The 26,267-nt window shown below is 32.2% G+C and overlaps 6 protein-coding genes and 1 long non-coding RNA gene across 13 annotated transcripts in view; 4 read left to right on the forward strand and 3 right to left on the reverse strand.

The window, feature by feature from the left end:
• Positions 1–3,291: 3,291 nt before the first annotated feature.
• On the reverse strand, positions 3,292–5,871 carry LOC143347615 (uncharacterized). 2 transcript variants are annotated; one of them, XR_013080642.1, is made up of 6 exons: positions 5,570–5,871; positions 4,184–4,675; positions 3,967–4,081; positions 3,729–3,875; positions 3,444–3,645; positions 3,292–3,349 (listed from the first exon to the last, which is right to left on the reverse strand). XR_013080642.1 is itself a non-coding variant. In XM_076776952.1 (5 exons), the coding sequence occupies exons 1-5, from the start codon at positions 5,645–5,647 to the stop codon at positions 3,527–3,529; spliced, it is 951 nt and encodes a 316-aa protein (XP_076633067.1). In that variant the 5' UTR covers positions 5,648–5,871; the 3' UTR covers positions 3,292–3,526. The 2 variants fall into 2 exon arrangements, 1 of the variants encoding a protein (XP_076633067.1); XM_076776952.1 differs by having other exon boundaries at positions 3,292–3,645.
• A 172-nt stretch (positions 5,872–6,043) lies between these two features.
• On the forward strand, positions 6,044–7,381 carry LOC143347617 (U11/U12 small nuclear ribonucleoprotein 25 kDa protein). The gene is made up of 2 exons (XM_076776959.1): positions 6,044–6,445; positions 7,046–7,381. The coding sequence occupies exons 1-2, from the start codon at positions 6,161–6,163 to the stop codon at positions 7,298–7,300; spliced, it is 540 nt and encodes a 179-aa protein (XP_076633074.1). The 5' UTR covers positions 6,044–6,160; the 3' UTR covers positions 7,301–7,381.
• A 38-nt stretch (positions 7,382–7,419) lies between these two features.
• On the reverse strand, positions 7,420–9,624 carry LOC143347616 (distal membrane arm assembly component 2). Of its 5 annotated transcripts, none has more exons than XM_076776954.1 (2): positions 9,490–9,624; positions 7,420–8,409 (listed from the first exon to the last, which is right to left on the reverse strand). In XM_076776954.1, the coding sequence occupies exon 2, from the start codon at positions 8,257–8,259 to the stop codon at positions 7,420–7,422; it is 840 nt and encodes a 279-aa protein (XP_076633069.1). In that variant the 5' UTR covers positions 8,260–8,409; positions 9,490–9,624. The 5 variants fall into 5 exon arrangements, with proteins under 5 accessions (XP_076633069.1, XP_076633073.1, XP_076633072.1 ...); XM_076776958.1 differs by lacking the exon at positions 9,490–9,624 and adding an exon at positions 9,181–9,198; XM_076776957.1 differs by lacking the exon at positions 9,490–9,624 and adding an exon at positions 9,064–9,077.
• Positions 9,625–10,294: 670 nt separating this feature from the next.
• Syx5 (syntaxin 5) lies at positions 10,295–12,549 on the forward strand. Its single transcript, XM_076776758.1, has 5 exons — positions 10,295–10,827; positions 11,203–11,459; positions 11,547–11,738; positions 11,824–11,945; positions 12,102–12,549. The coding sequence occupies exons 1-5, from the start codon at positions 10,458–10,460 to the stop codon at positions 12,259–12,261; spliced, it is 1,101 nt and encodes a 366-aa protein (XP_076632873.1). The 5' UTR covers positions 10,295–10,457; the 3' UTR covers positions 12,262–12,549.
• Positions 12,550–12,604: 55 nt separating this feature from the next.
• Tango1 (transport and golgi organization 1) lies at positions 12,605–21,411 on the reverse strand. Its single transcript, XM_076776757.1, has 18 exons — positions 21,141–21,411; positions 20,915–21,048; positions 18,655–20,683; positions 18,399–18,563; positions 18,212–18,294; positions 17,997–18,134; positions 17,755–17,871; positions 17,615–17,692; positions 16,988–17,212; positions 16,756–16,776; positions 16,467–16,634; positions 16,176–16,398; positions 15,963–16,101; positions 15,798–15,887; positions 15,613–15,709; positions 15,405–15,528; positions 13,603–14,088; positions 12,605–13,117 (listed from the first exon to the last, which is right to left on the reverse strand). Exons 1-18 carry the CDS (start codon positions 21,262–21,264, stop codon positions 13,059–13,061), a joined length of 4,500 nt encoding a protein of 1,499 aa, XP_076632872.1. The 5' UTR covers positions 21,265–21,411; the 3' UTR covers positions 12,605–13,058.
• Positions 21,412–21,899: 488 nt separating this feature from the next.
• LOC143347532 (uncharacterized) lies at positions 21,900–22,552 on the forward strand. Its single transcript, XR_013080615.1, has 3 exons — positions 21,900–21,975; positions 22,123–22,206; positions 22,294–22,552. It is a non-coding gene; the product is annotated as an uncharacterized LOC143347532 (long non-coding RNA).
• Positions 22,553–23,605: 1,053 nt separating this feature from the next.
• LOC143348100 (uncharacterized) overlaps positions 23,606–26,267 on the forward strand; it is a 76,485-nt gene continuing 73,823 nt past the window's right edge. Inside the window, exon 1 of one of the 2 annotated variants that reach the window (XM_076777949.1) lies at positions 23,606–23,889. In XM_076777949.1, the coding sequence (XP_076634064.1) occupies positions 23,800–23,889 (90 nt within the window). In that variant the 5' untranslated portion in view covers positions 23,606–23,799. The remainder of the gene's footprint in view (positions 23,890–26,267) is intronic. The other variant, XM_076777945.1, reaches the window with a different exon arrangement.

The raw sequence follows: 26,267 nt of genomic DNA on the forward strand, positions 1-26,267 counted from the left end.
AAATCATTCATCGTTTGAATTAATTAATTATCGATACTTTGGACAATAATTTCAAGAAATTAGAAATACCTTAAAATTGTTATTACGTGAGAACGACCAACCGATAATCCATTCACCCTGACTTTATATCAAATAACATATCCAGTTCACTTTTAGTTTTGTCCAGTAACGCGTGCATAAAACATTTTATTGTATTCGAATGGCGTGAATGTATTTAAGTCATAATTAATATAACGTTAAAACGATCAATATCAATTTGATAATTATAGTAGTTACTAGACCAGGATGTCGATACTACTTGAAATTCAAAATCACAATCTTCGTTTATTTTTATTTAAGGATTTTAAAATAATGTACATAGTACACCAATCAGGGTGAAAGGGTGAGGATTCAGCGAATAAGATTGTTTTACAACCTAACCCAATTTACACGTGATCGGCATAATCTCCAGGAGCTTGCTGCAATTGGTATTTTTAACAGGTGTATAAATTCAAATTAAAAATACACGGTCAAGTATAATTATTAACTTTAACTAAGATAGACAGCATGATAATACTTATCTCCATGCTAATACATTCGGTCATTGTAATATTACAAAATGCATTACACGTTTTTAAATATTCTGGAAATCATATGGTATTCCTAAACATTGTTATTATTTTTCTAACAAGTATTTCATTCAAGCGTCTGATATTGTGAATATGAGAACTAAGAGTGGAGTGGACGCTATTATTGGACACATAGATACATACGTGTAGACGTAAAGTCGATGAACGAGGTTGGTCAGTTATTGCTCCTACGTAACAATAATTTTAGGATTTTTTCGACTACGATCTATACCAATCTAAGGAAATTGTTAATTTCCTGAATGATTATTTTTTTTGTAAATAATATAACATAATGAAACTTTATTTTTTCAATATAGTATGCCCACTAATGGATTTATTAAAAATTATATAAAAATATAAAATAAATTTTTCGTTTAGTCTTGATATAGATCAACTTTTTTCGGAATCTTATACAATTATAAATAATTAATAATTTACAAATTTTTTAAGAGATCGTTGAAGAGATAAATTCACCTTTTGTTAAATTGTACATTACATAACTTAAAAAAATACATTTATATTAATTTTGTTTATTTTTGAACGGAACACGTGTACTAACAAATTACACGTTTTCAATGGATCGATGGTGTTGAAATTTCTCTTGACACGAACTATATTATTTAAGAACAAAATCTTTAAATAGTATACAAATTTACTGAATTTTTAATTTACCAAATCAACGAACCTGTATTTTTTCAAAAGTTACTTCATGTTTTGACTTATGATTTTATTGTTACAGTTACGAAACTTTACGAGTATAGTTAAGTAAATATGTATATACTTAGAAGACAATCTATGTCTATATTCATATGATAGTTTTCCTTAAAATAGTTTCCTCGACAGATAATTACAGCTTTCTCATTGTTTATTTAACATCCTATATATAATAAATAACATTTTACATATGTTGCATTTTTATAATAAATGGAAAAATAAAGAACAAGTAACTAATCCTGATAATCACTTCATTTATTATTTTCTCCTATAGAAAACAAATGAATATTTATATAAGAATATTTTGTTTGTTTGTAATAATATGTAGGATAAAATTTATAAGATATTTCTGAATATCATTGTGGCTTTCATTTATAGAAAACTCTATTGAGATTATTTGGTAAATGATTTGGTAATGTAAATGAAAATCATATATACATGTTGATCATCACAATTTTAAATACTGTATAATTGCATTGTTATATTAAAACAAACGTTACTAACGATGTTTTCTTTGTTTCATCAAATCAGTTTAGTTATGAGTACCAAAACTTACAAAATTATTTACTAACAATCGCAAACAAAAGATACTTGTTAAATACTTTATTATACAAATAAATAACCATGCATGTAACGTCCTTCCACGAGAAGAAGGCACAGCGTGTTTACATCCCCACTCTTGCTGCAGTCCGCTGATTGGCTGTCACTGATCTTCGTCACAGTTTTCGACCAATGCCTGTGAGTCAACGAATTGCAACAGGAGTGGGAATGTAAACACGGTGTGCCTTCTTCTCGTGGAAGAATGGTACCATATCACGTTAACTTTTAAATAAACAAACTTGATAAAATACCACTATACAAACTTCCTTCTATAGTTTAGAAGTCTTTTATGATGAAACATCAACGGAATTGAAATTTGAAAGAGGAATGTTAAAAAAAACAGAAAGGAAGTTCATTATAGAGCTACTCAATCACGTGCTTCAAATTTCAATCTTCATTCTACTGATCTGGTCACAGTAACTTTATTACCCATATCTCATCATCTTCGGTACATATTTTAAATGTTAATTTTCTTTCAACAGATCACATGTATTTGTTATACAACATTTATTATCATCTAATGGGAAAACAGATATTGTATAAACATATTTGAATTAGTCATTAAATAATCATTGATTTTAAACATATTCATAAAAATGTCCCTTTTTTTGTCAAAATATTTCATTCGTGATTTATAGAACTAGTACATGATTGGTGAAACAATATAATTTCTAGTTTGTACAATTATTAACTTGCTAACTGGGTTGCATTCTTCGACCAACAACGCGCTGTATATAATCAGTAAAGACGAGTCACTCGTTTTACCCACAACAAATGTGAATATGACGTTATTTGTTTCTAATACGAATACATAGACAGTCCTCTCTTTCTCTCTCAATAGAGCCGCAGGTGAGAAGTATTTCAGTTCTCGGAAAAATATTCCCAGTAAAATCCTGTACTCAGTCCTATTGAGAGAGAAGACTACTTTTGTAGTAACAGTGAAAAACGAATGATATGTTTATCTTTTCTGTACAAGTATAATTATTATTGCTTGCGACGAATTGACTCGTCTTGCCCGATGCGAAAACATTTCCAGAAGACAAGATAAACTGTCTTCCCCAGCTCACAGGTTAATCATTCAATCGTGCGATTATGCATTGAGTATATACCGATTTCAACATGTATTTCTATCATTTTACTAGAGTTGCGTATTAAATAATTTAAGCATAAGAAAACAAATAAAAAAAAATGCAATTCTACCTTATGAATAAGCACCATCAGCGTTTCTCTGGAACTTAATTAACGTTAATGTTAAAACGCAATAGTTCTTTAATCGCATCAGCCACTTATAATCAGTCTGCCACTAAATTAAAGTCTTATGAAATGTTAAACAGATGTACATTAACTAATATATTTTATTTTTCTTATAAGTTTTACTGATTTAAAGCTAAAATTGGAAACGGTGGGAAGACTAAATGTGAATGTACCTTTAAAAATAAATAGTTATCGATCAGAGAATTCTTATAGAAAGAGAGATTGTTAAAAACAAGACTAATTTGCTGGAATTCACGTTGGATTTACCTAAGTTTGCTGGGCTGGATATAATTTTTATACATTGATCTACTGGTGGTAAATATTCTAGAATAATTAGAAATTCCTTTTGTTCAATTTTTTGAGCTGTTTTTATATGCAGTAACATCATCTAAATTCAAAATATCAAATTCTATAATATTTTTCCCTGCAAACTGTCCAAACACACCACTTGATATGCTACGCTTCACAACTATAAAATAAAAATGAATGAATTAATATAATGTAATATATTGTATACAATTCATACGATATTACAATATTTTAATAACCAACCATTCGAATTTACTTTTGCCAGCATATATGTTGGTAAATCTTGACATTCACGAGCTATGTATGTCCCGACAGTAGATAAATCAGTGATTGGTGGTAAAATCACTCTCATTGTTTCTCGTACAATTTCCGTGTCTACTTCATAGTAATCTGTAAAAATTGTAAATATACGATGTGTATACTTTTTAAATAAGTATCGATTCTATTTAATTTATTTATTCCGAAAATATAACAAATTTACCGTTATACATTTTCCTAAGAAGATCGTACATACTGCGTGGCGGTAAAACTCTTTGACGATTTAGTGGCATAACAAAACAGCATTGCCCATCGATATCAATTATGCCAGTTTTATTCTGGAATAACACACATAAATTGTGCATTTTAACTCAAATTAAATTTAACGCGATCGCTTATGTTAAACGCATTTTTACAATATTTGGATCTATTAAACATACAATACTAAAATCATGTATGAACCGGCCTTGGCGTCCACCACGAAAATCAGGCACATAAATTTTCTCATAATGCTCATTCTCCAAATCAATTTCAAATTGCTCCTTAAAAAAGGAACTCCTTCTGATAACATTATCCAAATTTTTCTCAATGTCCAAAGCTTCTTGTTCGGTGGCTCTTGTCAGACTTTTGAATAAATCAGAATCCGCTAATAATCCCTGATGAACTCTATTGTTAGCATAAGGAGTTTTGTTCGAATTATCATAAGGGATGCTGTACCATCCTGTTCTAAATCTGTGCATTTGCGTTCGAGCGCATTGCCTGTATATGTATAGGCCGCCAATAATTCCAATCATAAGAATCATTAATGCGACAAGAAATAGCAAAAATGTTGCCGTAACATGAATACCACGTATACTCCATCGGGAGACAATATATTTGCCTCCGACATTAGTTTTTTGAAGTTGTGCTTCCGGGTCCTTCTTCGTTTCTTCCTATTTGAGAATGCACATTTATTTATTAAAGAACTTGTTCCAAAAAATATAGCACAATTAATAATACAAAAATTACACAATTATTATACATATCTCAATATACAAGATATTTATAAAAAAAAAATGCTAAGAAAAATAAGTTACATGATATAAAAAATGATTATTATAAATGTTGTCAATCCTTGAATTATTATGATTCCAAGTAAAAAGGAATTAATAAATTAGTACAGATTAATAAAAAATGTGATATCAACTTAATAATATAAACATCAGTAAATAAAATGTTCTATAAAACACTATACACTGAAAAGTATATATTTTCTAATTCCCAAATAAAATGCTGATTATTCTATGTACATTTAAACACGATTTCGATATTTTCTGTCATCAAAACCGAATTTCAAAAAACCAATTGTTGTATTATACATCTTGCTTGATGCCATGCAACTTTTATTTAACAATTTTTTGATAGAATGTAATAGTTTACGAATTATTTAAGAATGTCCAGTTATGTAAATGTTCTTATACATGAATTTTATACATGAATATGATTTTCTAAAGAAGTATAGTCTCAGTATCTATAATCCCACTGTAGTAACACAGATAGTAAGTATGCATAACGAGATATCGTTACTATCACATGCGATTGTATAAAGTGCCTCATACGCAGTAGCCCGTATCAGAGGACATACAAGATAATACTGCGTACGTAATAATAAATTTATTGAAGAAGTATAAAATTCGTTGAAGCGATTTCATTCGAAAACAGAAAATGTTTATTTACCACGAACAAGGATAACGTTCAACGTATCTAAGGACCGTATTATTGTTGTTTTTATAAATGTCAAGATTGTATAAAACCCGAAGCTCGGTAAATGTAACAATAATGCTAACCGGTACGTTTTCCTCGACAAACAACGGTTGTTCCATTTTGTCCGTCTTCTGGCTAAGGACCTTTATGATCACCGTCATATTGATGGATGTTTTGATTTGGTCCTATTCCAATTGAAATATTGATACACCTTTCGCGCGAAATTTGTTTCCGTATCCCCGATCGTGCAATTATAATCGACGATCACCGCACTTCGACAAACGTTCGAACGTCAAATACAATGTGCACTTGAGTACAATGTACCGGAGCCCACAGAATTCCAGAATAAACTGCATACATACAAATGCAACCGAGATTGATCGGTGACAACCGCGCCCTCAATGTACTAATAAATACCGTGTGCGCATGCGTTGATTCTGAGCAGAATATGGCTAATACTACCCGGCGTAAATACGTATATGTATGCTTGTACATACACGTTTTGTTATTATATACATATTCACATGTCTATACATGATATGTATACATACATATACATATATATATACGTATGAAATCGTGCTCTGTGCAAGACGCACATATTAATGTTATTTAAAATTTTTCTCTTATCTTTATATCCTTGAAAACTGTATGAAATAAGTATAGACGAAACGATGAGTATCGTTAAAGATACTAAATCGGATAATCTAAAGGAACACACAGATGAAGATTTGTTCCAAAAAGAACGAGTAAGAAATAAGAACGCAGAATTCGATCATGAGGAATTAGTGAAATTAACTAAAGAAGCAATTGACAATATAATTGAAAGTGACCCGCTTCTTTCTGGTCTACCAACCGACGTTACAATCGAAGAAATTAAAGCTCAAATTGCTGTTGCGCAAGGGCAAGCGATCACTATATATTTAAATCGTGGAGAATTGCCAAAACTTGGAGTTGTGGTAACGTTTTTTATATTTGTTTCGAACGCTATCGAATATCGTTAATTTCATATAGTATGTAAAAAGTATTCACAATTTTGAACGATGTCGAAATAGGTTTAACGATAACGTACAGGGTGTTTCAGAAATACATATAAATACTCAAGAAGCTGAATCTACACACTAAAATAACTAAAAAATGAGTAAAGAAAATATTCAAAATGTCCACTAGATGCTTCAACATATGCTGTTACACTTCTCAACATCAAAATATATTTTGTATTCTTTCTGGTAGATATTAGACATTGTTTACTTGTATTGTACAATAAATTTCAAAGAGTCCTACGAGTAAAAATCTAATAGGTACAAATCAGAAGACATACATGACCATTTTGCTGCTTTTAGAATAATATTAAACTCTCAAAATAGAAATACAGACTACAAATTTGGATTATTAATATTCTTTAATCATTCGAAATTCGAATATTAAGCATAAAATATACGTTCATACAATGTTTTTTAATTTCTTCTGTATGATTCAGTTCCTTAAGTATTTGCATATATTTCTGAAATATCCTGTAATTTAAGGAATCATAAACCAATAATACTCTCTAAATTCAGGTACCTCCTCACGACACTACAGTCTTAGATCTGAAAAAAGCTATAAAGCGCCATACAAATTTATCGCTGAGACGAGAAAAAATCAAGAAAAAAATAAGTTGGAAACATGTTTGGAAAAAGTATTACTTGTGTTTTGGAAATGTGAGATTAGTGGATGATAATGAAAACATAAAAACTTATGGGATTACAAACAAGGCTGAATTACATTATGTAAAAAGACGTAGGGAAAAAAATAAATTGATAAAGAACACTTAATTTTTAGAGCAAAAATGTGATATATAAATATTTGTATATTTATAAATTGAAATAATTTATATTTTATAAGACATGCTACAACACTGTTTCAAAATTTGTCTAATCCCCCACTATATGCATCACTCTTCCGGTAGATAATTATTTTCTGGCATTAGAATGTGACATTTTAAATGCGGATTAACATCTTCTAACATGAAACAAGTCAACTCAAGCACTGGAGTGTTATGATATTTTGTTATAACTAGTGATTTCAAGTTTGGTATTTTATACAATGCTTCTAATGCCCTTTCTGTCACATTTACACATTCGGATATATCAAGGTGTTCCAACATTGGATACTCAAAAACTATTTTATCTACAGCCCAATCATCGATAGTACTGCAACCCTTCAGGCTGAGCCACTTTAGATGATAAAGATCACATATGTTACAAAGATTATCATATTCTAGAGGATATCCTCTTAAATCTATTCCTTCTACATTGAAATGTGGATCGTATTCCTTTGGTATTTTAGGACCATCCTTCGTATCTTTATCTATCCAATTGTGATGGTTTCTCAATTTTATTCTACCGCCATACTTTAGGACAAATTGGGCTGTTGCTATATCAGGGCCCGATCTTATGTATCTCTCATACGTTTTTTCTTGAGCAAATTTTCTATATTCTTTTTTTTTATGTGCCCACCAATGCTTAAAATTGAATGTCCAGAAATCGTGTACTTCGGGCACTTCGGTCGAAAAAAATATCAAGTTAGTTCGGAGAGTTGGTCTACGAACAGGCTTTTTCATATCATGTTCGTATTTTAATTTCGCGATTTCACGTTGTTTACGTCTATTCTGTGTTAACTGAACAACAGACTTATCGTTGTAGAATGTTCGTGCAATATTGACATTTTCATAAGAGGTTATGCACTTTAAACTTTGTTTAGGTACGAAACGGGTGAAATGCTGAAGCAACATTTTCTTTCTAAAATTTGTACATACTACTTCTCACATAAACTCGCATTAATTCTATGGATCATTCAATGTTCTTATATTAACGCTATTTTCACTTTCTCGCGAAGGGCAATTGTGCCAAACACTTTATTGAAATTCGTCAATTTCATCGATCTGAAAATAAAATACATATATAATTAATTCAAGACTCTTCAAAAAGTGATAAACAATTATGTTTCCGTTAACAAGCAGTATTACAAGTATCAGGCATTTTTGTAATACATAGCACTCTACTGTCGTAATATATCAAATGGATCCCAACGGAAAGTTATATTCCAAGAGTTTTTTTGATAAATTTTTATAGTAAAGTATTTATTAGGTAATAGTATAATCAACATCATTTATTGGACAAGATAATATTATAAACACTTCGGCTAATCGTACTTATAAAAGTCAAAAATACCTAAATTTTAAATGTGCTTCATAAATACGTAGTTAAAGAAATAAATATTTAATTAATTCATCCCTCTAAAAATATGTTTCATAATTCTAATTATCGAGCCGGCAATCTGGCGTACAATGTGTTATATATACATATAATGTAACAATATAAATTAATATGTTATTAATACATATTAATATATATACATTATCTTAAGATTAGATACGTCGGTCTATTTAATAAACTTAGTCCGAAGCTTACTTCTATAATAAAGAAAACAACTTTTACACTCATTTGAAGAGGAAGTTAACATCGGATTGGGCAAATCAAATTTCGAACAGAATTACCCTTCTGAAAGAGCTAAAGAAGCAAGATTGACAACTCACACTTGCAATTGATTCCTTTCTTACTAAACCCAACCTTAAAGCCTTAAAAGCAATTAATAAATTTCTATTTACTTGCGATATAGCTGTTTAAGGTTTAAATATTTGTAATTTAAGTACCATGGTTAATTAGATTTACGATTTTGTGCCATTTAATATTAAGACTTTTCCTTAGACTATCGCCAACTTTTACAGCATATCATTCTAATTACTGTAAGGTCCTAGACCATATGTTTTATATAAAGACAATAGCCTATCATATAATAAGTGATACTTCGACCTAAATTTTCAAATTGTATTAGCTGCTATAGTATTGTACATAATTTTAACATTCACTCATATACAGGATTTGCATTTTCCAACTAGTGTAAGCACAATCCAAACACAAACTTAGAAAGTGTAATACTGTATTTAGTTTAAAACTCATACCTCTTGACGTTAAATAACCATTTTTGTAACTGAATCTACGGGCTCAACTGGCGCCTAAAGTCTCGAAGTCTTGCTATTTCATGCTTATATTCACATCCTATGATATACATATTGATGTTAGACTTGCAATTTGCAACAATACACCATCATCAAACGTTCTGTAAGGAGCATAAAGTAACTCTCTAGTTACTACCGCAGATGGCGCAGTGGGTGCTGATGCCAACCGTCGAGATGGACGCTGGGATGCTCTAGGGGATTTGTCTCTAGGCACTCTCTGGTCCTCGCGATAGTCAGTCGTCTCCAAGCCAGCCTGAAAGCAGGTGAATAAAGAATCCTACCGCAAAGCCACCTGTGTAGTTATTTCCTAGGCCCGTGTCCCTATACGTAGGTTACAGCCTACAGTTCTAATCATGAAACTACTAGAAGCTTGTGCTGAATCAACACTGCTGATGTTGCGTCCCAATCTGCGGTCTAGGGGGATAGTGGAGGTGGGTTGGTGTCCATGAAGCGCTGAACCGTTCTGCTCGACGTTTTCTTTTTCGACCCTTGACTTTTCCTGCTTGATTGCCCACGTTGAATCTCATACAATAGCGATATATATTATAAAACGCTGGTTCGTTCGAATCTTGCTCTGAATTTTAATGGAGTTACATGATTGGGCACTCGATGGTTATTAATCGAGTTTCTATTATTTGCCGTCGCTGCGCTATATGTACTAAGCCTAAATTCATGCGATAGCGTAACACTAAAAAGAAGAAGGGATAATGAGTACTAGCTGGTAACTTTCCCCTTAGATGGCAAGTATTAATGACCCCGAGCGTATGACGTATAGAAACCGAACTGTCATGTGGACGTGTCCGTTTCAATCTGTTGATAGTTTTAGAAGAAGTTATTCGAGGTAGACGACGGATTTGATTTGTATTTTTGAGGTCGTAAAACCGTAAATACGTATACAAATTGAGAATGCGATGCCAGCACGTAGACGACACGTTGGCTCTGAGCTAGATCATGATTTCGTAATCACAACCTCAAACAGTTCCTGGCGGGGCAGTACCATAAGTCAACAGCATAACAATGAAAGTGAAGGGTGCTATTTAACGGAGAACGAGAAAAAGCAAACGGACATCACACCAGCGACAATGACGTCGCGCGACAGGACCAATGAATTCGTTAATGCTATTCGGACTATGCAAAGCAGGACCGTCACACAGGCGGCAGTATTGCAGAATCCTCGTCGAGCACGCCAATTACAGAGTTACTCGAATTTTATGATGATAGCTAAGAGTATCGGGAAAAATATAACGAGCACGTATACCAAGCTAGAAAAGCTTGCTCTATGTAAGATTGCCATGAATATTGTCTCATGTCCAATGCTAACTGTTAGTAACGTATTGTTTTGAGAACAAAGAAAGAAATTGCAGAAGAAGTATATCGTCACGCTTAACAACAAACTAGATAAATTGTATTAATTAAACGTTTAAACAAAGTTCCATAATTAAGTTCAATCTATAGAATTCTTTTTAACTAAATTTTTTCTGCATTATTATTTTTAACTTGTGACAAAGTATTCGTTTACAATAGAAAGAGATTTTATTATATTTTAAAAGTGACAAGAATATAAACTGGAATTAACTAATACCAGTTTGAAAAATGCAACATTACAAATGTATTTTATAAGAGGATGCTACATATTTATTATGTCCATTGTTTTAGTGGCCAAGAGGAAATCTATATTTAACGACAGGCAAATGGAAATTGAAGAGTTAACGAATATCATAAAAACAGATTTAAAGAGTTTAAATTATCAAATAGGAAAGTTACAGGAGCTTGGGAAAAAGCAAAGAGATGGGTACGGTGCATCTCAAAGTCATCACATAGCTTCACATTCATCTTCTATTGTTATGGCCTTACAATCAAAACTGGCAAATATGTCAACACATTTTAAAAATGTATTAGAAGTGCGTTCGGAGGTATGCGAGTTTAAAAATAAAATATTTTAAAAATTATTGTTTAAAAATATATAAAATCTAACTTAAAAATTCTTTGTTTACATACAGAATATGAGAGAAGAACAAAGTAGAAGACAGCAGTTTACTCAAGGCTCTGTATCTACAATGTTACCACCAAGTGTTGCTGGAAAACAAGGGTCGTTGTTGTTACAAGAACAAGAATCTGCTTCATCAGTAGCTATAGATCTGGAACCAGCTATAGGACAATTATCATTACAGCGTGCAATTCACGATGATACTGTGAGCAATATAAAGTTTGTTAGAAAAGAATATGTTCATATTAAATATATTTTGACAACAATAAACCAGTTTATTTACATATTAGGAAGCATATGTTCAGTCAAGAGCAGAAACAATGCAAAATATAGAATCTACTATCATTGAACTTGGTGGAATTTTTCAACAATTAGCGCACATGGTTAAAGAGCAGGAAGAAATGGTGGAGAGGTAAGAATAATTATTTTATCTTATATTTTGTAATTATAAGTTTCATAATCATCTATATTATGGAATAAAAAATGTGTGTTATATGTTAAAAACCTTCTTATGCACGTGAATGTTCACGGAATTGAATCAGATTCATGGATTTCAATTAAATTATAGGATAGATAGCAATATAGAAGATACAGAATTGAACGTGGAAGCAGCACATGCAGAGATCTTAAAATATTTCCAATCTGTAACAAACAACAGGTGGTTAATGATAAAAATATTTGCAGTCCTTATATTTTTCTTTATATTTTTTGTAGTGTTCCTGGCATAAAATAATTGTTACATTACTATGCATATTTCTTTACGCAACTTTGTAGTTGACCATCCATATCTATTACTTATAATATAAGATCCAAGTGCAAGACGAATTTTTATAAAATTATGATTCATTAGCTATAGAATAATATATTTATTGCATTCCTTGACCTCCGTTGAATTGTGAATACTGTAAGTATTAATTATTAAAAGGTTCATCAATGTAGCCTACAGGGTACATTGTTGTATGTAAAATGTAAAAAGGAAACTGGGTAATAAATGCATAATTTTCAATGCTTGGTAATTCCTGGTAAATAGATGTATGCGGGGTGTTCATAGTAAACTTGAACTATCAAACATGAAGTAATAATAAATTACGATTTATTTCAATGTTTTAAAACCTTATATAACAATTGCATTTAGTCTAAATTCGTATTACAATTTATTTCCCGTTTGAATGATTTACGAAGACATATACATATAAGTTTTACACATGAACAAAAATTTATATATAACTATATAAAGAAACATTTTTACAATTTGTTTTTCTTTTTCTTTTATGTAACAGTGGTGACATTTGATAGACGTATTTGTATTAGCAAACTAAGTATGCATTTATCACATTTGATAAATACTATCTCAAAATGCATGACTCCTATTTCACCAAAAGATAATTGCTGGTTTTCCTACTAGCATTAATATACTCTGCATCACTGTTAATTATTTATCGATGATTTTCATAATTGAGAATTTCATTACTACAGTGACAAATCTGACGTATGTACGATGACGCTTTGTAACAAAATAAAAGAATTAATCTTTGTTGGTATGATGTGTCTCGTCCAACGACTCTCCCGAAGAATACAAGGAACCTAAAAACAATGATGAACCGTGAATAATCTATTATACTTTTTATTAATTATTTATGGTTATTGATACGAAAAAAAAAGAATATGAAGAACGCAAATTACAAATCTTTAAAAAACTAATATTGTCCAAAATGAAATTAAAATATAACATTTTAAGCAGACACTGCTGTAAAAATATCGTAATCGAGTCACAAAATCGTATTGTAATTTTTATTTTAAAAATAATATGCTGCTGTATCGTTCAACCTGGTATATTGCATTTATTTGCAATTATTTCCTTCCAAAGTACTCCAAAATTGTCTCACTTTAGAGAATCGCTTGCGTCCTTGCATGCACAACAACAAAAAAAAAATGGAGAAAATAATAATGTCAAAAAAGGGGGAAAAAAAGAAAAAAAAAAAAGAAAGTGAAAACCATTCCTGGCAGTGAAATTTGATCGTTAATGGGGATGCCAATTTCTTGTTGCTTTGGTCATGTTGTACACAAACCTTTGTGATTTCGTACTCGTTCTCGTTGTGGCGGATGAATACCGAAATTGTGTGGAGGCGGCAGTGATTCACCCCTCCATGATGGCGGCAATATCGAGCCAGGAGGTGGAGGAGGTGGACGAATATGAACACTATTGAACGGAGGTGGAGATGATCTATGATTAAACGGTGGAAATAAGTGTGGAGACATTGGTGGTGGGCAACCAGCATTATCGTACCTACTGGAAGCAGGGGGATGCAGAGGCATAGGTGGCGGCGAGGATAACCGACCACCCAATGGCGGTGGTCGTTCGCCAACTTTATACGGCGGTACACCAGACGCAATGGGTGGCAAAGGTGGTAAATATGGAGGAAAACGTGAATGTAAATAGGAAGGTGGCGGCGGAGGGGGAACATTCGAAGAACCAGAAAACATTATAGAGTTGGATGGCTCTGCTCCCATGAATAATGGAGGCGACGTTGCCATTTCCCTGTTTGCTTCCAGGCCTGTTTGAAAATCAGGTTAAGAAAATACAATTTTCCATGTACAGTGTATTACGTAATACCATTTTAACTTTAAAGAAAGTGCACCAATCGATGGATGGACCTAAATGTCTTTGATAATCTTCATTGTAAATTAAAGTTCAATAACTAAACTGACACGAATCTACATCCATGAGCCTACTAAAACTACATCAAATATAGCAATAATAATTGTTAGAGGAAGATAGCCATTTCTTCGTTATTAATATATCAGAGCAAAAATTATGGAAAATTTTGTGAAAGAGTAAGATGGTACTTTATAAGACAGTTCATTATTCTTTTATTGGATTCTATTCAGATACATACTATTATAAGTAGTATGTTGTAACTGTAAGAGTGTACTAAGTACACTCTTACAGTTACAACAGAAAGAAAGTAGCCAATATTATTATTAAATTCTGAGAAAACTTATAATTGAAAAGTTTTTATGACTTTGATTCCATAAAATACCGTCTAACAAAGCACACGATTTCCGTAATTCTTGCACTCATATATTTATATGAAAGGTATAGCTATTTACCCCTATCAATCATAATTGTATTTATTAAAGAGGAATCGTATTAATCTACATAAAAATAGCAATAATTTACGAAATTTAACTTGGTAATAATGTCTCATAAAATATGTTACAACAACTTTTACAGGTAACAGAAGTAGTAAATATAAATATTACCATATTCAATTCAGTACTTGCTACTTGAAGGGAAGGGATATTCTTATTTGACGAGTGAAAAAAATCGATCATATTTTTTGTCATTTTAAAATGTGTGAATGAAATATTATTTAAAAATCCAAAAAAATATCCAAGCATATGTGGTTTATGAACTCAGGAAAATATTACAATAGATGTAAATGGAAAAGTTTACAGAACCTTTTCAACCAATATACAGAAACACCGAAATATGTATGTAAAATAACAAACAAAATTTAAATTCGTTAATTTGGACCTTTGCTTTAAACAATAATATTGCCGCAACGAAACAGTGGAAACTGCAATTTCCTTAGCAATTTGCATATATAATTTTGGATTTTATTCAATTAAATTAAATTATCGATTTAGTTTTTTTATTTTTATGGTATTCGTACTTTCAATAAGCTGTGTACAAACTTATACTAAAATCAGAAATTATTCGTGCTTATATTTTTCTTGAAAAAGAATTCTTAAAGAATACCTTCGTTTTCCACTTGCCAATGAGAATATCCTTTTAACGAAACTGCGGTATTGAAACAAACTTTAACACATGTAGAATAAAATGTACTCTGTTGACGTGAATACTTACGTTGTAATTTTGCTTCGGAATCTGCTTCATTAATATTCTTTTCTATAAGGGTTAGCCGGTTACGCAATTGTCCCGCTTCAACTTTCGATTCCTCTAAACGACGCTCAACTTGACGTGCTACCACCTGAAGGAAAAATTTATTTGAAAAATTAAGAGAAAAAATATCAGATCACAATTAAAGATAGTTTAATGTATTTAAAATACATACCCATTGTTCGTGTGCTTTGGTTTCAAGAAGAGAAATTTGATTTTTATACTCCCTCTCCTGATCCAATATTTCACGTTTCAACATTTCTATTTGTTGTCTAAAATTTAATTAATAAATATAGACATTGTAAGAGTTGAATAATGATCTTTCATGATTTCATATCTAACTAAAACATTAATATTTACTTATAGTTTTGTATTTCATTTTGCATTGTTTGTATTCTTTCTACAGTGGATACAACTTCACCCTGCTGTTGCAACCAAATAGCTTCTTCCCTACAATACAATACCGCATTAAATAAAAGACATCGATTAAATTTATACGTAACAATTACAATAAACTGATAGTACTTTTGTCTTTGGGCTTCCTTTTCTTGAAAAAAATTTGATAGTACTTCAAGTCGCGTTTCTGCATCTTTTTTCTCCTTTTCTGCTACCTTGCATTGTTCGCTCAAAGTATCAACCTCTTCCTTGATAACTTTCACATGTTCTGTCATGTAAAAAGATTGCACTTAATATCTTTCACGCTATGCAATTACGAACATAATTAGGTATTGAAAGTACCTTCTAGTAAACTGTGAGCACCCTCGATCTCAGTCAGTTGTATTTGTAATTCGTTTCGTTCTTCGAGTAAAGTAATTGCTTCTGCTTTAATGTGAGATACATCATATAACTTATCCAAATCCAAGTTATTAGAATTCAGTCGATTAATAACGTCCAGAAGGTCTTTCGCTTCTACTTCTTTACCTTTTAACTCTTTCTGTAAGGCTACTTTTTCAGTAGAAATCTGTAAGTATAAAGCAAAGATAGTATTTTTCTTATATGCTACTAATTACATATTTATTGCACACTTACTTCTTTGATTTGCATTTCTAATTGCTGTACCTTATCAGACAACGTTTGCTCTATACTATTTTTACTCTTTATTTCAAGCGACATATTTTCCGTTACTCGAATAAGCTCAACTTCAAGTTCTTCGTATTTTTTCTTAAGAGATACAAGTTCTGTTGATAAAGATTCGTTCTGCAAAATATTCAGCATTAAACAGCATTTACATACATACCATAAAATGTACTACGCAAAATATATACTACGATACATTATAACGATATTAAACAACTATAAAATAGTCATGATTACAAACCTCAAGTTTATCAAATTCAAGCTGCGATAAATTTATATAACACAAAACAAAATTAAAAATGTCTGTTAAAAAAAAAAAATCTATAGTATTGAATAGTAAATAGAATAAATATAGCGAGATACTCGAGGCGTAATTCTATATTGAAGGATATTACAGTCTTTTTTTCTTACTGCAATTCTTATAATTTCGCTATAATTGTTCCATCTACCATGATTTAAATCTATACACATACCTCTTGAGTTTTAAGATTTAGGGCATTCGTTAAGGATTCATTTGCAGCTTGCTGAGCATTCAATCTTGTTTGTAGATTTTCCACTGACTGAGCTAATGGGTTAACTTCATTATCTGATGAAAGAACTTCTCGCAACATTCGTTCTAATTCTAATCCTGCTTCAGTAGCGCTTTCTAAATCTTTTTCTACCATAGCAACATGTTCTTCTAGTTCTGCTTTCGAATTCTATAAGAAATTATTACTCCATAAAGAGAAACCTTTTTGTCGTACTTCATTTAAGCATTAATGAATAAATAAATAGAATATTTTTAATCACTGTTACTCTGTAAATTTAACAGGAAGATCTAATAGTAATAAAGAGTAAAGGCTCGTCAACGAGTATGTTACATTTCGACTCGGTGGAAGCCCTCTTCAGAATTCTCATTTTTATTTGAGTATATTACAAAAAAAATGTATGATAGAATTGTACTGTAGTTAATGAAACAAGGTCTCGTCAAAAGTGAAACGTAATTATAATGTGTTCATTGACACGACATCGTACTTTATTACTACCAAATTTCTTTATCCGCATTTTAATTAAAATTTGGTTTATATATACATTTATATAAATAAATTTAGATACTATACCCGCAAAGCTTCTAAGTCAGCCTTTAATGAAGATACCATTTCATTGGATCCAAATGATTCATCTTCAATGGAAATCAACTGAAATATATTTCGTAATAACAAATCGATGATACGAACATACAATATATTAATATTATTACCTTATCTTTTGTTGTCTTTAAATTTTCATTCAACATTGTGCATTCCTTTAATGAAATTAGTAGATCTTTTTCAAGTTTATTAATTTTAGCTATCAGTTGTCGATCTCTCCTCATATTCTATAAAAATATAGAAATGGAAGGACTATGCATGTTTATTTGTATATATTTATTTTATATCAAGTACTTCACGATTATTATTAAAACTATCTATATTAGAAACAGTTAAAAAAAAACTATTATACCTCAATGTAATAGTAACCCAAAGAAAATATAAGTGTTGCTGTTACAGTGACACTTAAATACATCAACGTCAACCAGTAACTGTTTTCGATTTTTATTCCTTCCATTATAACATTTTCATCATTCCGAGAAGTTCCATCCTAAAATTATTAAATTAATCGGAGGTTCGCTATTTATTTTTTACATGGACAACATTTAAAAAATGGCTAATGCTTACGGAATTACTAAAATAATTTCGAGTACTATCATCAGTGGAACATTCAGCATTATCAATTGCACAAACGTCAGCGGGAGAAGCTGCTAAAACGATAATAAAGATTAGCAAAAAATATCTTCTATATTTAATAATAAAGTACAATGTTAATAAAGTATAACAATAATATTATGTAATTTCTATACTGTACCTTGTACTTCGTCTAAAATATTTTCCAACGTAGTTTTTTTTGTAATAACAAAATCCTCAGTATCAGACTTTTCATAAAAATCGTTATTCTGGTCATTTGTCTCATCATTATGTTCAAATGAAGCTTCATCCTTGAGATCTTCAACTTCATTTCGTACCACATTGTCTATTTGACATAAATATAAATTAAGATTACATGTAAGATGTAGTTTACATATCCTTATGAATAAAATTTCTGTTAAGCATTAGATACTTACCATTCTCAATTTGTTTGTTCAAGTCTGCATCCAGTAAATTTCTGTTGTCATTTGCAACGTGTACATTTATATCATTTTGTAAAATATTATTTCCTTCAGCAAGTTCATATTGCATATCTTGCACTATATCCTGTTGCAACTCTTTATCACGATTTCCTTCACTGGTAACAATATTGACATTACTATTTTCTTTAAGATTCATATTTGTATCCTGAGAAGTAGCTAAAACTGGTACTGTATTAGTAGAGATTTTACCTTCATCTTCACTATTAATGATACTGTTACTACCATTTTCTTTAAGATTCATATCTATGATCTGAGAAGTAGTTGAAGCTGTTGGTGTATCAGAAGGTATTTTATCTTTGTCTTTATAGGTATTTTCATTACTGGTAAAAGTATCGACGTCGTTATTTTCTTTAAGATTCATACTTGTGTCCTGAGAAGTAGGCGAAGTTGTTGCTGTATCAGAAGAAATTTTACTTTCATCTTCACTGTTAACAATACTGTCCCTATCATTTTCTTTAAGATTCAGATCTATGACTTGAGAAGTAGCTGAAGCTGTTGCTATATCAGAAGGTATTTTATCTTTGCCTTTAGAGGTATCTTCATTAGTGGTAAAAGTATCGACGTCGTTATTTTCTTTAAGATTCATACTTGTGTCCTGAGAAGTAGGCGAAGTTGTTGCTGTATCAGAAGAAATTTTACTTTCATCTTCACTGTTAACAATACTGTCCCTATCATTTTCTTTAAGATTCAGATCTATGACTTGAGAAGCAGCTGAAGCTGTTGCTATATCAGAAGGTATTATACTTCGAACTGTATAACCGTCATTGTTACTGGTAACAATATTACTATTTTCTTCGAGATTCGTATTTAAATTTTGTTGAACTTCAGTAATATTAGAATAGTCTGTTAAATTTGATGCATCAAGTATAGTTTGCGGAATGTCGTCAAGTATTTGCTTATCTGTAACTTCACCAATATTATTAGAAAATAATGTTCTTTCTGTCTTCTCTTGTATATTCGATTGTAACAAAGATGACTTGTGTTTATCTTTATCAGGTTTACTTAACCTTTTCTCAGAAGTTTCAGTGGTATTTTCCAATTTAATATGTTCTGTTTCTACTAAATTAGGATTTTCCAAAGAATGAACATCTTTTATTTTAGTGGCATCATTTATTGTAACTGTATTTTGTGTAATTTTTTCAGTTACTTTAGTATCCTTACTTATAACTTCTTCATTTGTATCATTATTATTATTTTTGTTCGATTCAACTGTTTCATCATCATTGTTACCATCTGAAATATCTTTATTAATTACTTCTTTACCATTATTAAGTGTAGGTACTTCTGGGGCATTATTCTCGTTAAGATCCTTTGGAGATTGTACATTTTTTACTTCTATTGTGTTATTCTCTGTGGTTTGTTGAATATCATTACTGTTTATATTTGTGTTTGTTTCCAATGATTTTAGTGGAGTTCCTAATCCAATTATCTGTGGTAAATTTAATATTTTCTCAGAGCTTGTCACAAAATCTTTAACATTAGCTTCCTGAGAAATAATCTTTTCATCATTCGCAATTTCTTTTGGTAATTTGTTATCATCTGTAAAAATAGTTTTTTCAACTTCTTTGTTACTAGAACTTGCTACCGAAGTATCAACTACATTTTTTACATTTGGCACTTCCACTGTTTGATCAACTTCTGTTCCAAAATTTTCTTGCATAAGAGATTCATTATCATCTAAATGCAATGTAGTTTCATTTATAGTGTCATATGGAACAGTTATATTATTTGACAGTTCTTCCGTAGACTCTACATTTGAATTATCAATCTGAGCATGCGAAGTCTTGGTATCATCATTGATAGACCTTAACTTAACATTATCCTCCTTAGGCTGAATTATTTTATCAGTGTTATCATTATTAATAGATAATTGTTTTATAGGCACTTTGAATGACAAATTTGTTTTTAAAATTTTATATTCTTTCAGAAAACTTTTTGGCGCATATCCACGTTTACCATTTATCTAAAATTAACAAAAAATTTGTGAAGTTACTTTTCCATTTACAATATTGTCATTAAAAATAACGAGTAATGTACCATAGTATATTATAACTTTCCATACTACCTATAGCTTTACATCATTCATTATTTAAGATGCAAATAAAAAATAGATGCTATTGTTAGATATATTTATATAAAAATCAAAGTAGTAATAATTGCTGAATAGAAATGAAATATTAACAATCAAATATACCTCTACACCCCATAAGTCAGTTCTGTTGCCTGCATCTTTACTGTAAACTGTGACTTCTGCATTAATGTCAAATGATAACAACTCTGCTTCTTTTGCATGATATTTGATCGTCGTTCTGGCCAGCGAAACGGGCACTAGATAAAACATATCATTAAATGACTTAACTGAATTTAAAAACGGAATGTGCCATAAATTAGATACATATTGAAAGTATGGCTTCAATTACCGGAACATTCTTGGTCATAACATAATCGTTCGTTCGACAATGTGGACAGACATGGTGATATTGCACTAAATATTATTACAATAAGTAGAAATACTACATTAATAAACAAATTTCTTTTCGTCATATTTCCACTATTGCAAAGTTCCACATCACTACTAACATAAGAGCCTTAGACGCACATTTTAATCGTGAAGTAGTTTATAATGAGATGGTTCATCGGATGGTTTTAATCCGTGCTCGAAGCACAGACGAGGTATACGAATAGAAGTTACACCTTATAGACTTTCGTGGCCCAATCTGACTGCCATACCGACCTAAAAATTCAGAGGTGATTTTAGCGTCCTCTTCTCATGGATGGCGGTCAGTTGAGAAACTCGCTGAATCAGTGTGATAGGCAAACAACTAGTTGTGTGGAAATGCTTATGAGTGAGAAGTACGAATTATTCGTGATTCTTTGACTACTTAAAGTTGTAAATAATTTGCATATAATCATCGAAGTGAATAATGTTAATAAATTCAAGAATCTTGTCATCTGCTACTATAAATCGACAAAAGTGTGAGTTATATTTAATTTGTACATTATATCGCCATTCATCAATATGATTCTAGATATTTACATTGTTCTAGTAAGTCTTCGTTCGTTTTTCTTATATCCGCGGTTTTTACCCAAGGTATCCTTCGGGTTCGTAATGCAAGCTTCGCGAGACATCGGCCCTTCCCCCACCCCGCCATCTAATTCGCGAGCGTTACCGAGCACTGGCGAAGGCCCATCATTCGTACTTTGAAAATTAACGTAGCAAGATATCTGAAGACGTGTCGGCGTTTCGCGACCGAGGTGCGTAATTCTAACCTGTTGATCTTTCCATTATTACTACTCGCGTTTCAATTACGATCTCTTGCAATACGGTTTCGATTCAATCATTACTTAATTATAATAATCGTTTATGTACTCTAATGGATCTTTATTTCGTTTCTGTTACAGTCTCTTACTAGAATTCGAAGTCGAGAAATTTCTTTTCGAAATACAAGAAATAATACGACGTGTCGGCGTTTCGCGACCAACGAAGTACGTATTTCTAACCTTTCGATATTTCCTCATTATTATCATTTATTGTTTAATTATGATTTAATTTGTATTTTATTTCTGTTGCAGTCTCCGATTGAAATTCGACGCCATGGAAAGTTTTATTGGCGCGTAAACGACACCATAACAGATGGCAGACAACTCGACAAATTTTGGAGGGAATATTGGTAACGTTGAAACTATTATAACAAAAATTAACGTGCATATCAATGTTTATATATTTTTATTTCTTTATTGAATTATTTGTCGCAAGCATAATCATAATTTTCTAATCGGCCATTGTTGAGATAAAATATGAAAATCGTTAACTAACTTTTTATCCACTTCGATATATCGAAGTATACAGATATGGCGTCGGTAGATATCAACGATAAATTGAAATAGATTATATTTAACTGTATTCTCATCGCGATTGAATATTTCCGAATGATATTTATTTAATTGATTGTTTATATTTCTTTCTTTATGAATTATTGTAATTGCAATTTCTGTGGCGCCACCTAATATCGAAGATAGTTATTTCATCGTATTATTTCTCGACAAACTTGGACGTTCTACCGTAGATGGCCGTGCAGTCGTTTGTTTAACAATACATTTATTTTTATTATAAAAATAAGCTTTGGATTAACTTTATTAAATAAAACGGCATATACATATAATCTCAAGTTAATGTATATTACGCTCAACGCAATGTGAAGCTATATTCACGCACAAAGTAAAGTAAAGTAGTCGTAACACCAAACTAATGGTTGCGAATTAAAAATAGTTTCATTAAATATCGGTTAAAGTTGTTAATAACCAACTCTGTACACCATGCGAGGGAAGAGAGACTTGTCTACGTTTGCTAACTGTAAACAGTTAAACAGTGGCTGTCTATTTAACCCATATACTTTTCGAAACTAAATTTTATAAGTTTATACAGTTTACAATCTACCGGGCCAGTTTTCGAATAACGTACCCCTTAATTCTTGCGTTTCAAACTTATTCGGACATTAGACAAATAATAAATTGCTTGAAATCGAATATTCGAAGATCAAGTATATTTTAAAATAGTTTTATCCGCCTTTTCGGATCAAATACCCCACTGTGCGTCGCGTAGCTTGGTATCGTCCACGCACGCGATCGCGGGTGTCGCAACCCGATTTTCAGCCTGCGTTCTTCGGCGATTCTCGTGCACGCTCGTGCGCGTTCGGGTACTTTTACGCGAGTGTCTTCTTCGCCTCGAGTCTCATTGATCTCTTGGACGCGGTTGCGCGCAATGGTCGGCAGACGGCGGTGGTACTCGCCTCGACCAATCCGCACTCGCGATTCCCTGGTTACGCTCGAGTCTCGTGGTCCTCGGCTAGCCGGGCACCTCTTATTGTTTCCCATCGTAGCTTCTCTGTCCTGTTCGTTTGTCGGTCGGTGCGGTGCGGCGTAACGTGGGTTTAAACGCCGCTGAACGTCACAACGTGTTCGCCGAAAACACGAGATACGTCGACCAACGGTGACCACGGCGAAGGCGATCAGTAGAGACGTCCTCGGTGGGCAACATTCGAGCGGATTGTACGCCCCCTTCTTGTCGCCACCGTCACCATGATACCGTACTCCACGTGCTTGTCTTTCGGGGGCCGTCGCGACGCTCGTCGCTGGGTGGTCCTACATGACGAGTCCTCTCCCTACCCGGTGAGTCGCAGTACGAATACGCACGAGCACGCATGATCTGTCACGCTCCACGGACGAAAAGACGCGCGGCAACCTCCGTTGTCGCTTGTTCGAAATCTTTTCTGTTCTAGTGCGACGAGAACCGAACTAGGGGGAAGTTGTGTTTCGGCACATCGTGTCGATGCACGTAATCATTACGTGACTATTATAGAGTACTGTTCCGATTCGCGTGCGCGACAATGTCTCCAAGTTCGATGAACGTCCCCGATCATCTCGATTTTTAGATTCGATGGAACGCAGTGGCGCATTATACTGCACGTCAGAGATGCACAGAATTCAGCACTTTTACTCGGTTAAACGCAATTTCAAACGTTTGCATGGAAACTATAACGACGTAATTGTTATACTTGTAATCCGATTTACTTTACCCGCAATTTTAACCAAATAATATAATTTTACAAGAATACCTATCGGTACAGCAATCGACTCTAGTTTATCTATTTATTTATTGGAGAATACTTCAATACATCTGCGGTTTACAGATAAAGATCGGCAGCATCGAATACTTTTTTAATTAAAATACTACTATCGAATACTTTTGTAATTTGTATTTCATAGTCTTCGTCTGATAAGAATAGAAACACTTGCGGTATCGTATAAAGATTAGAAGACTGATTCGAATAGCGCGATAAAAATTGTAGAGTTCCATTTCAAATAAGAATGCAGTTGCAGTTTTTAGATGCATCGATGCATAAATATGAATAAAATTATATTCAGTTTGTGCATCATTCGACGCTGTTTACTTTTGCCTTACGATATTTTTTGTATTTTCAACCGGTTTAGATATTGACGTAATTGTTACACGGATTTGAATGCCATGATAACAGTGTAGCTATATAAGGTGTTCGGCTAGCATTGGGAAAAAATTTTAATGGGAGATTTTATAGGCAAAAATAAGACGAAAATCAAGAATACTGATTTGTTGATTGAGGCTTCGTTAAAAAGTTATTAACGTTTAAAGTTCCGCCTGTGGAACGGCAATCTGCGAACAGCTGCGTGCAAGCGATAGTAGTTCTCACCACGGGCAAGGTATACATATGCATATACGAGTAGACCTTACATTCAATGTATTTTTTCGGCCCATTATTCTGAGGCTTTAGAGCTCCATTAATACGCATTGTTTGAATTTTGAATCATTAAAGTCTTTCAATCCGTCCAGAAGTTATGATTTTTTAATCATACGCATGAAATTCCGGAGAAACATTTCTGGCCACACTGTAGATTTTCGATAAAGAATTTTTTTCACGAAAATGGTTAGGATTTCGAGGGTATGTCTGTTGACCAAAAATGATTGAAATTGACCCCTGCAATTGAAAATAATTTTTCCAGAATGATTTGAAACTTTTCAATTTTGACGAAAAATTTAAGCATTTAAGGAATTTTTTTCTCGAAAATGGTTAGGATTTCGAGGGTATGTCTGTTGACCAAAAATGATTGAAATTGACCCCTGCAATTGAAAATAATTTTTCCAGAGTGATTTGAAATTTTTCAATTTCAACGAAAAATTTAAGTTACCTACTCGAATTTTTTTCTCGAAAATGGTTAGGATTTCGGGGGTATGTCTAATGACCAAAAATGATTGTAATTGACCCCCGCAACCGAATGTAATTTTTCCAGATTGATTTGATATCTTTTAATTTAATTTTTTAATAACTTTTTAACGAAACCTCAATCAAGAAATTGATATTCTTGATTTTCGTCTTATTTTGGCTTCTGGAATCTCCCATTAAAATTTTTCCCAGGGTTGGCCATACATCCTGTATAATCGCATAATATGAATGTTAAACAAGTCATGACTTCGTCAATGTTGACGAATAGTGTCACGAACAGAAATATATCTTCACGTTCGGTCGAAGTTGAAAGTGTACGCGTACCCTAATCGTCTTTAAAAACGGCGCTTTTATGACATTAAGAACATTTATCTCACATTTTCCATTTAATTTTGAATAACGATCTTGATCTCTGTGTAGTATTTGACACAACCAGTCAGTTCAGGACCCATGCATCATGAATAATACGCTATAAAGACATGTTCCTGCGCTTGATGTATTGCTCGCGAGAAACAGTTCCCAAGCAATGCGTATAATTCAGTAGAAATACTGAAAATATCACGACATTTCCTGGTCGCGGAATTATCTTGTGTTTTAAATTCTATTTTCTATTTGCAGTTCCTGTAGAACTGCATGAAACAATTCCATTCTCGTGACTGTGGATAAATATATACAAGGTGTTTCAGAAAGGTTGATCAATATATTCTTTGGTACGAGTTGGTCGTACCAAAACACAAAAACAATTCGTATTAATATGTGTCTAGAAACGATTCATTGCCAAGATGCAGT

This window comes from Colletes latitarsis, chromosome 11 (assembly GCF_051014445.1).
Source record: "Colletes latitarsis isolate SP2378_abdomen chromosome 11, iyColLati1, whole genome shotgun sequence".
In the NCBI taxonomy this organism is placed as follows: Eukaryota; Metazoa; Arthropoda; class Insecta; order Hymenoptera; family Colletidae; genus Colletes; species Colletes latitarsis.

What these genes read in the sequence shown, in the direction of transcription:
- LOC143347617 (XM_076776959.1), top strand. Translation starts at nt 6,161, where the DNA reads ATGAGTATCGTTAAAGATACTAAATCGGATAATCTAAAGGAACACACA. An exon ending in TGCCAAAACTTGGAGTTGTG is followed by an intron (nt 6,446 to 7,045) that starts GTAACGTTTTTT and finishes CTCTAAATTCAG; the next exon opens with GTACCTCCTCACGACACTAC.
- Syx5 (XM_076776758.1), top strand. Translation starts at nt 10,458, where the DNA reads ATGCCAGCACGTAGACGACACGTTGGCTCTGAGCTAGATCATGATTTC. An exon ending in GTGCAATTCACGATGATACT is followed by an intron (nt 11,739 to 11,823) that starts GTGAGCAATATA and finishes TTTACATATTAG; the next exon opens with GAAGCATATGTTCAGTCAAG. An exon ending in CAGGAAGAAATGGTGGAGAG is followed by an intron (nt 11,946 to 12,101) that starts GTAAGAATAATT and finishes ATTAAATTATAG; the next exon opens with GATAGATAGCAATATAGAAG.
- LOC143347616 (XM_076776954.1), bottom strand. Translation starts at nt 8,259, where the DNA reads ATGTTGCTTCAGCATTTCACCCGTTTCGTACCTAAACAAAGTTTAAAG.
- LOC143347615 (XM_076776952.1), bottom strand. Translation starts at nt 5,647, where the DNA reads ATGACGGTGATCATAAAGGTCCTTAGCCAGAAGACGGACAAAATGGAA. An exon ending in TCTTAGGAAAATGTATAACG is followed by an intron (nt 3,876 to 3,966) that starts GTAAATTTGTTA and finishes CAATTTTTACAG; the next exon opens with ATTACTATGAAGTAGACACG. An exon ending in GGCAAAAGTAAATTCGAATG is followed by an intron (nt 3,646 to 3,728) that starts GTTGGTTATTAA and finishes TTTATTTTATAG; the next exon opens with TTGTGAAGCGTAGCATATCA.
- Tango1 (XM_076776757.1), bottom strand. Translation starts at nt 21,264, where the DNA reads ATGACGAAAAGAAATTTGTTTATTAATGTAGTATTTCTACTTATTGTA. An exon ending in TTGAATTTGATAAACTTGAG is followed by an intron (nt 16,635 to 16,755) that starts GTTTGTAATCAT and finishes AATATTTTGCAG; the next exon opens with AACGAATCTTTATCAACAGA. An exon ending in CCAAAGCACACGAACAATGG is followed by an intron (nt 15,529 to 15,612) that starts GTATGTATTTTA and finishes TTTTTCCTTCAG; the next exon opens with GTGGTAGCACGTCAAGTTGA.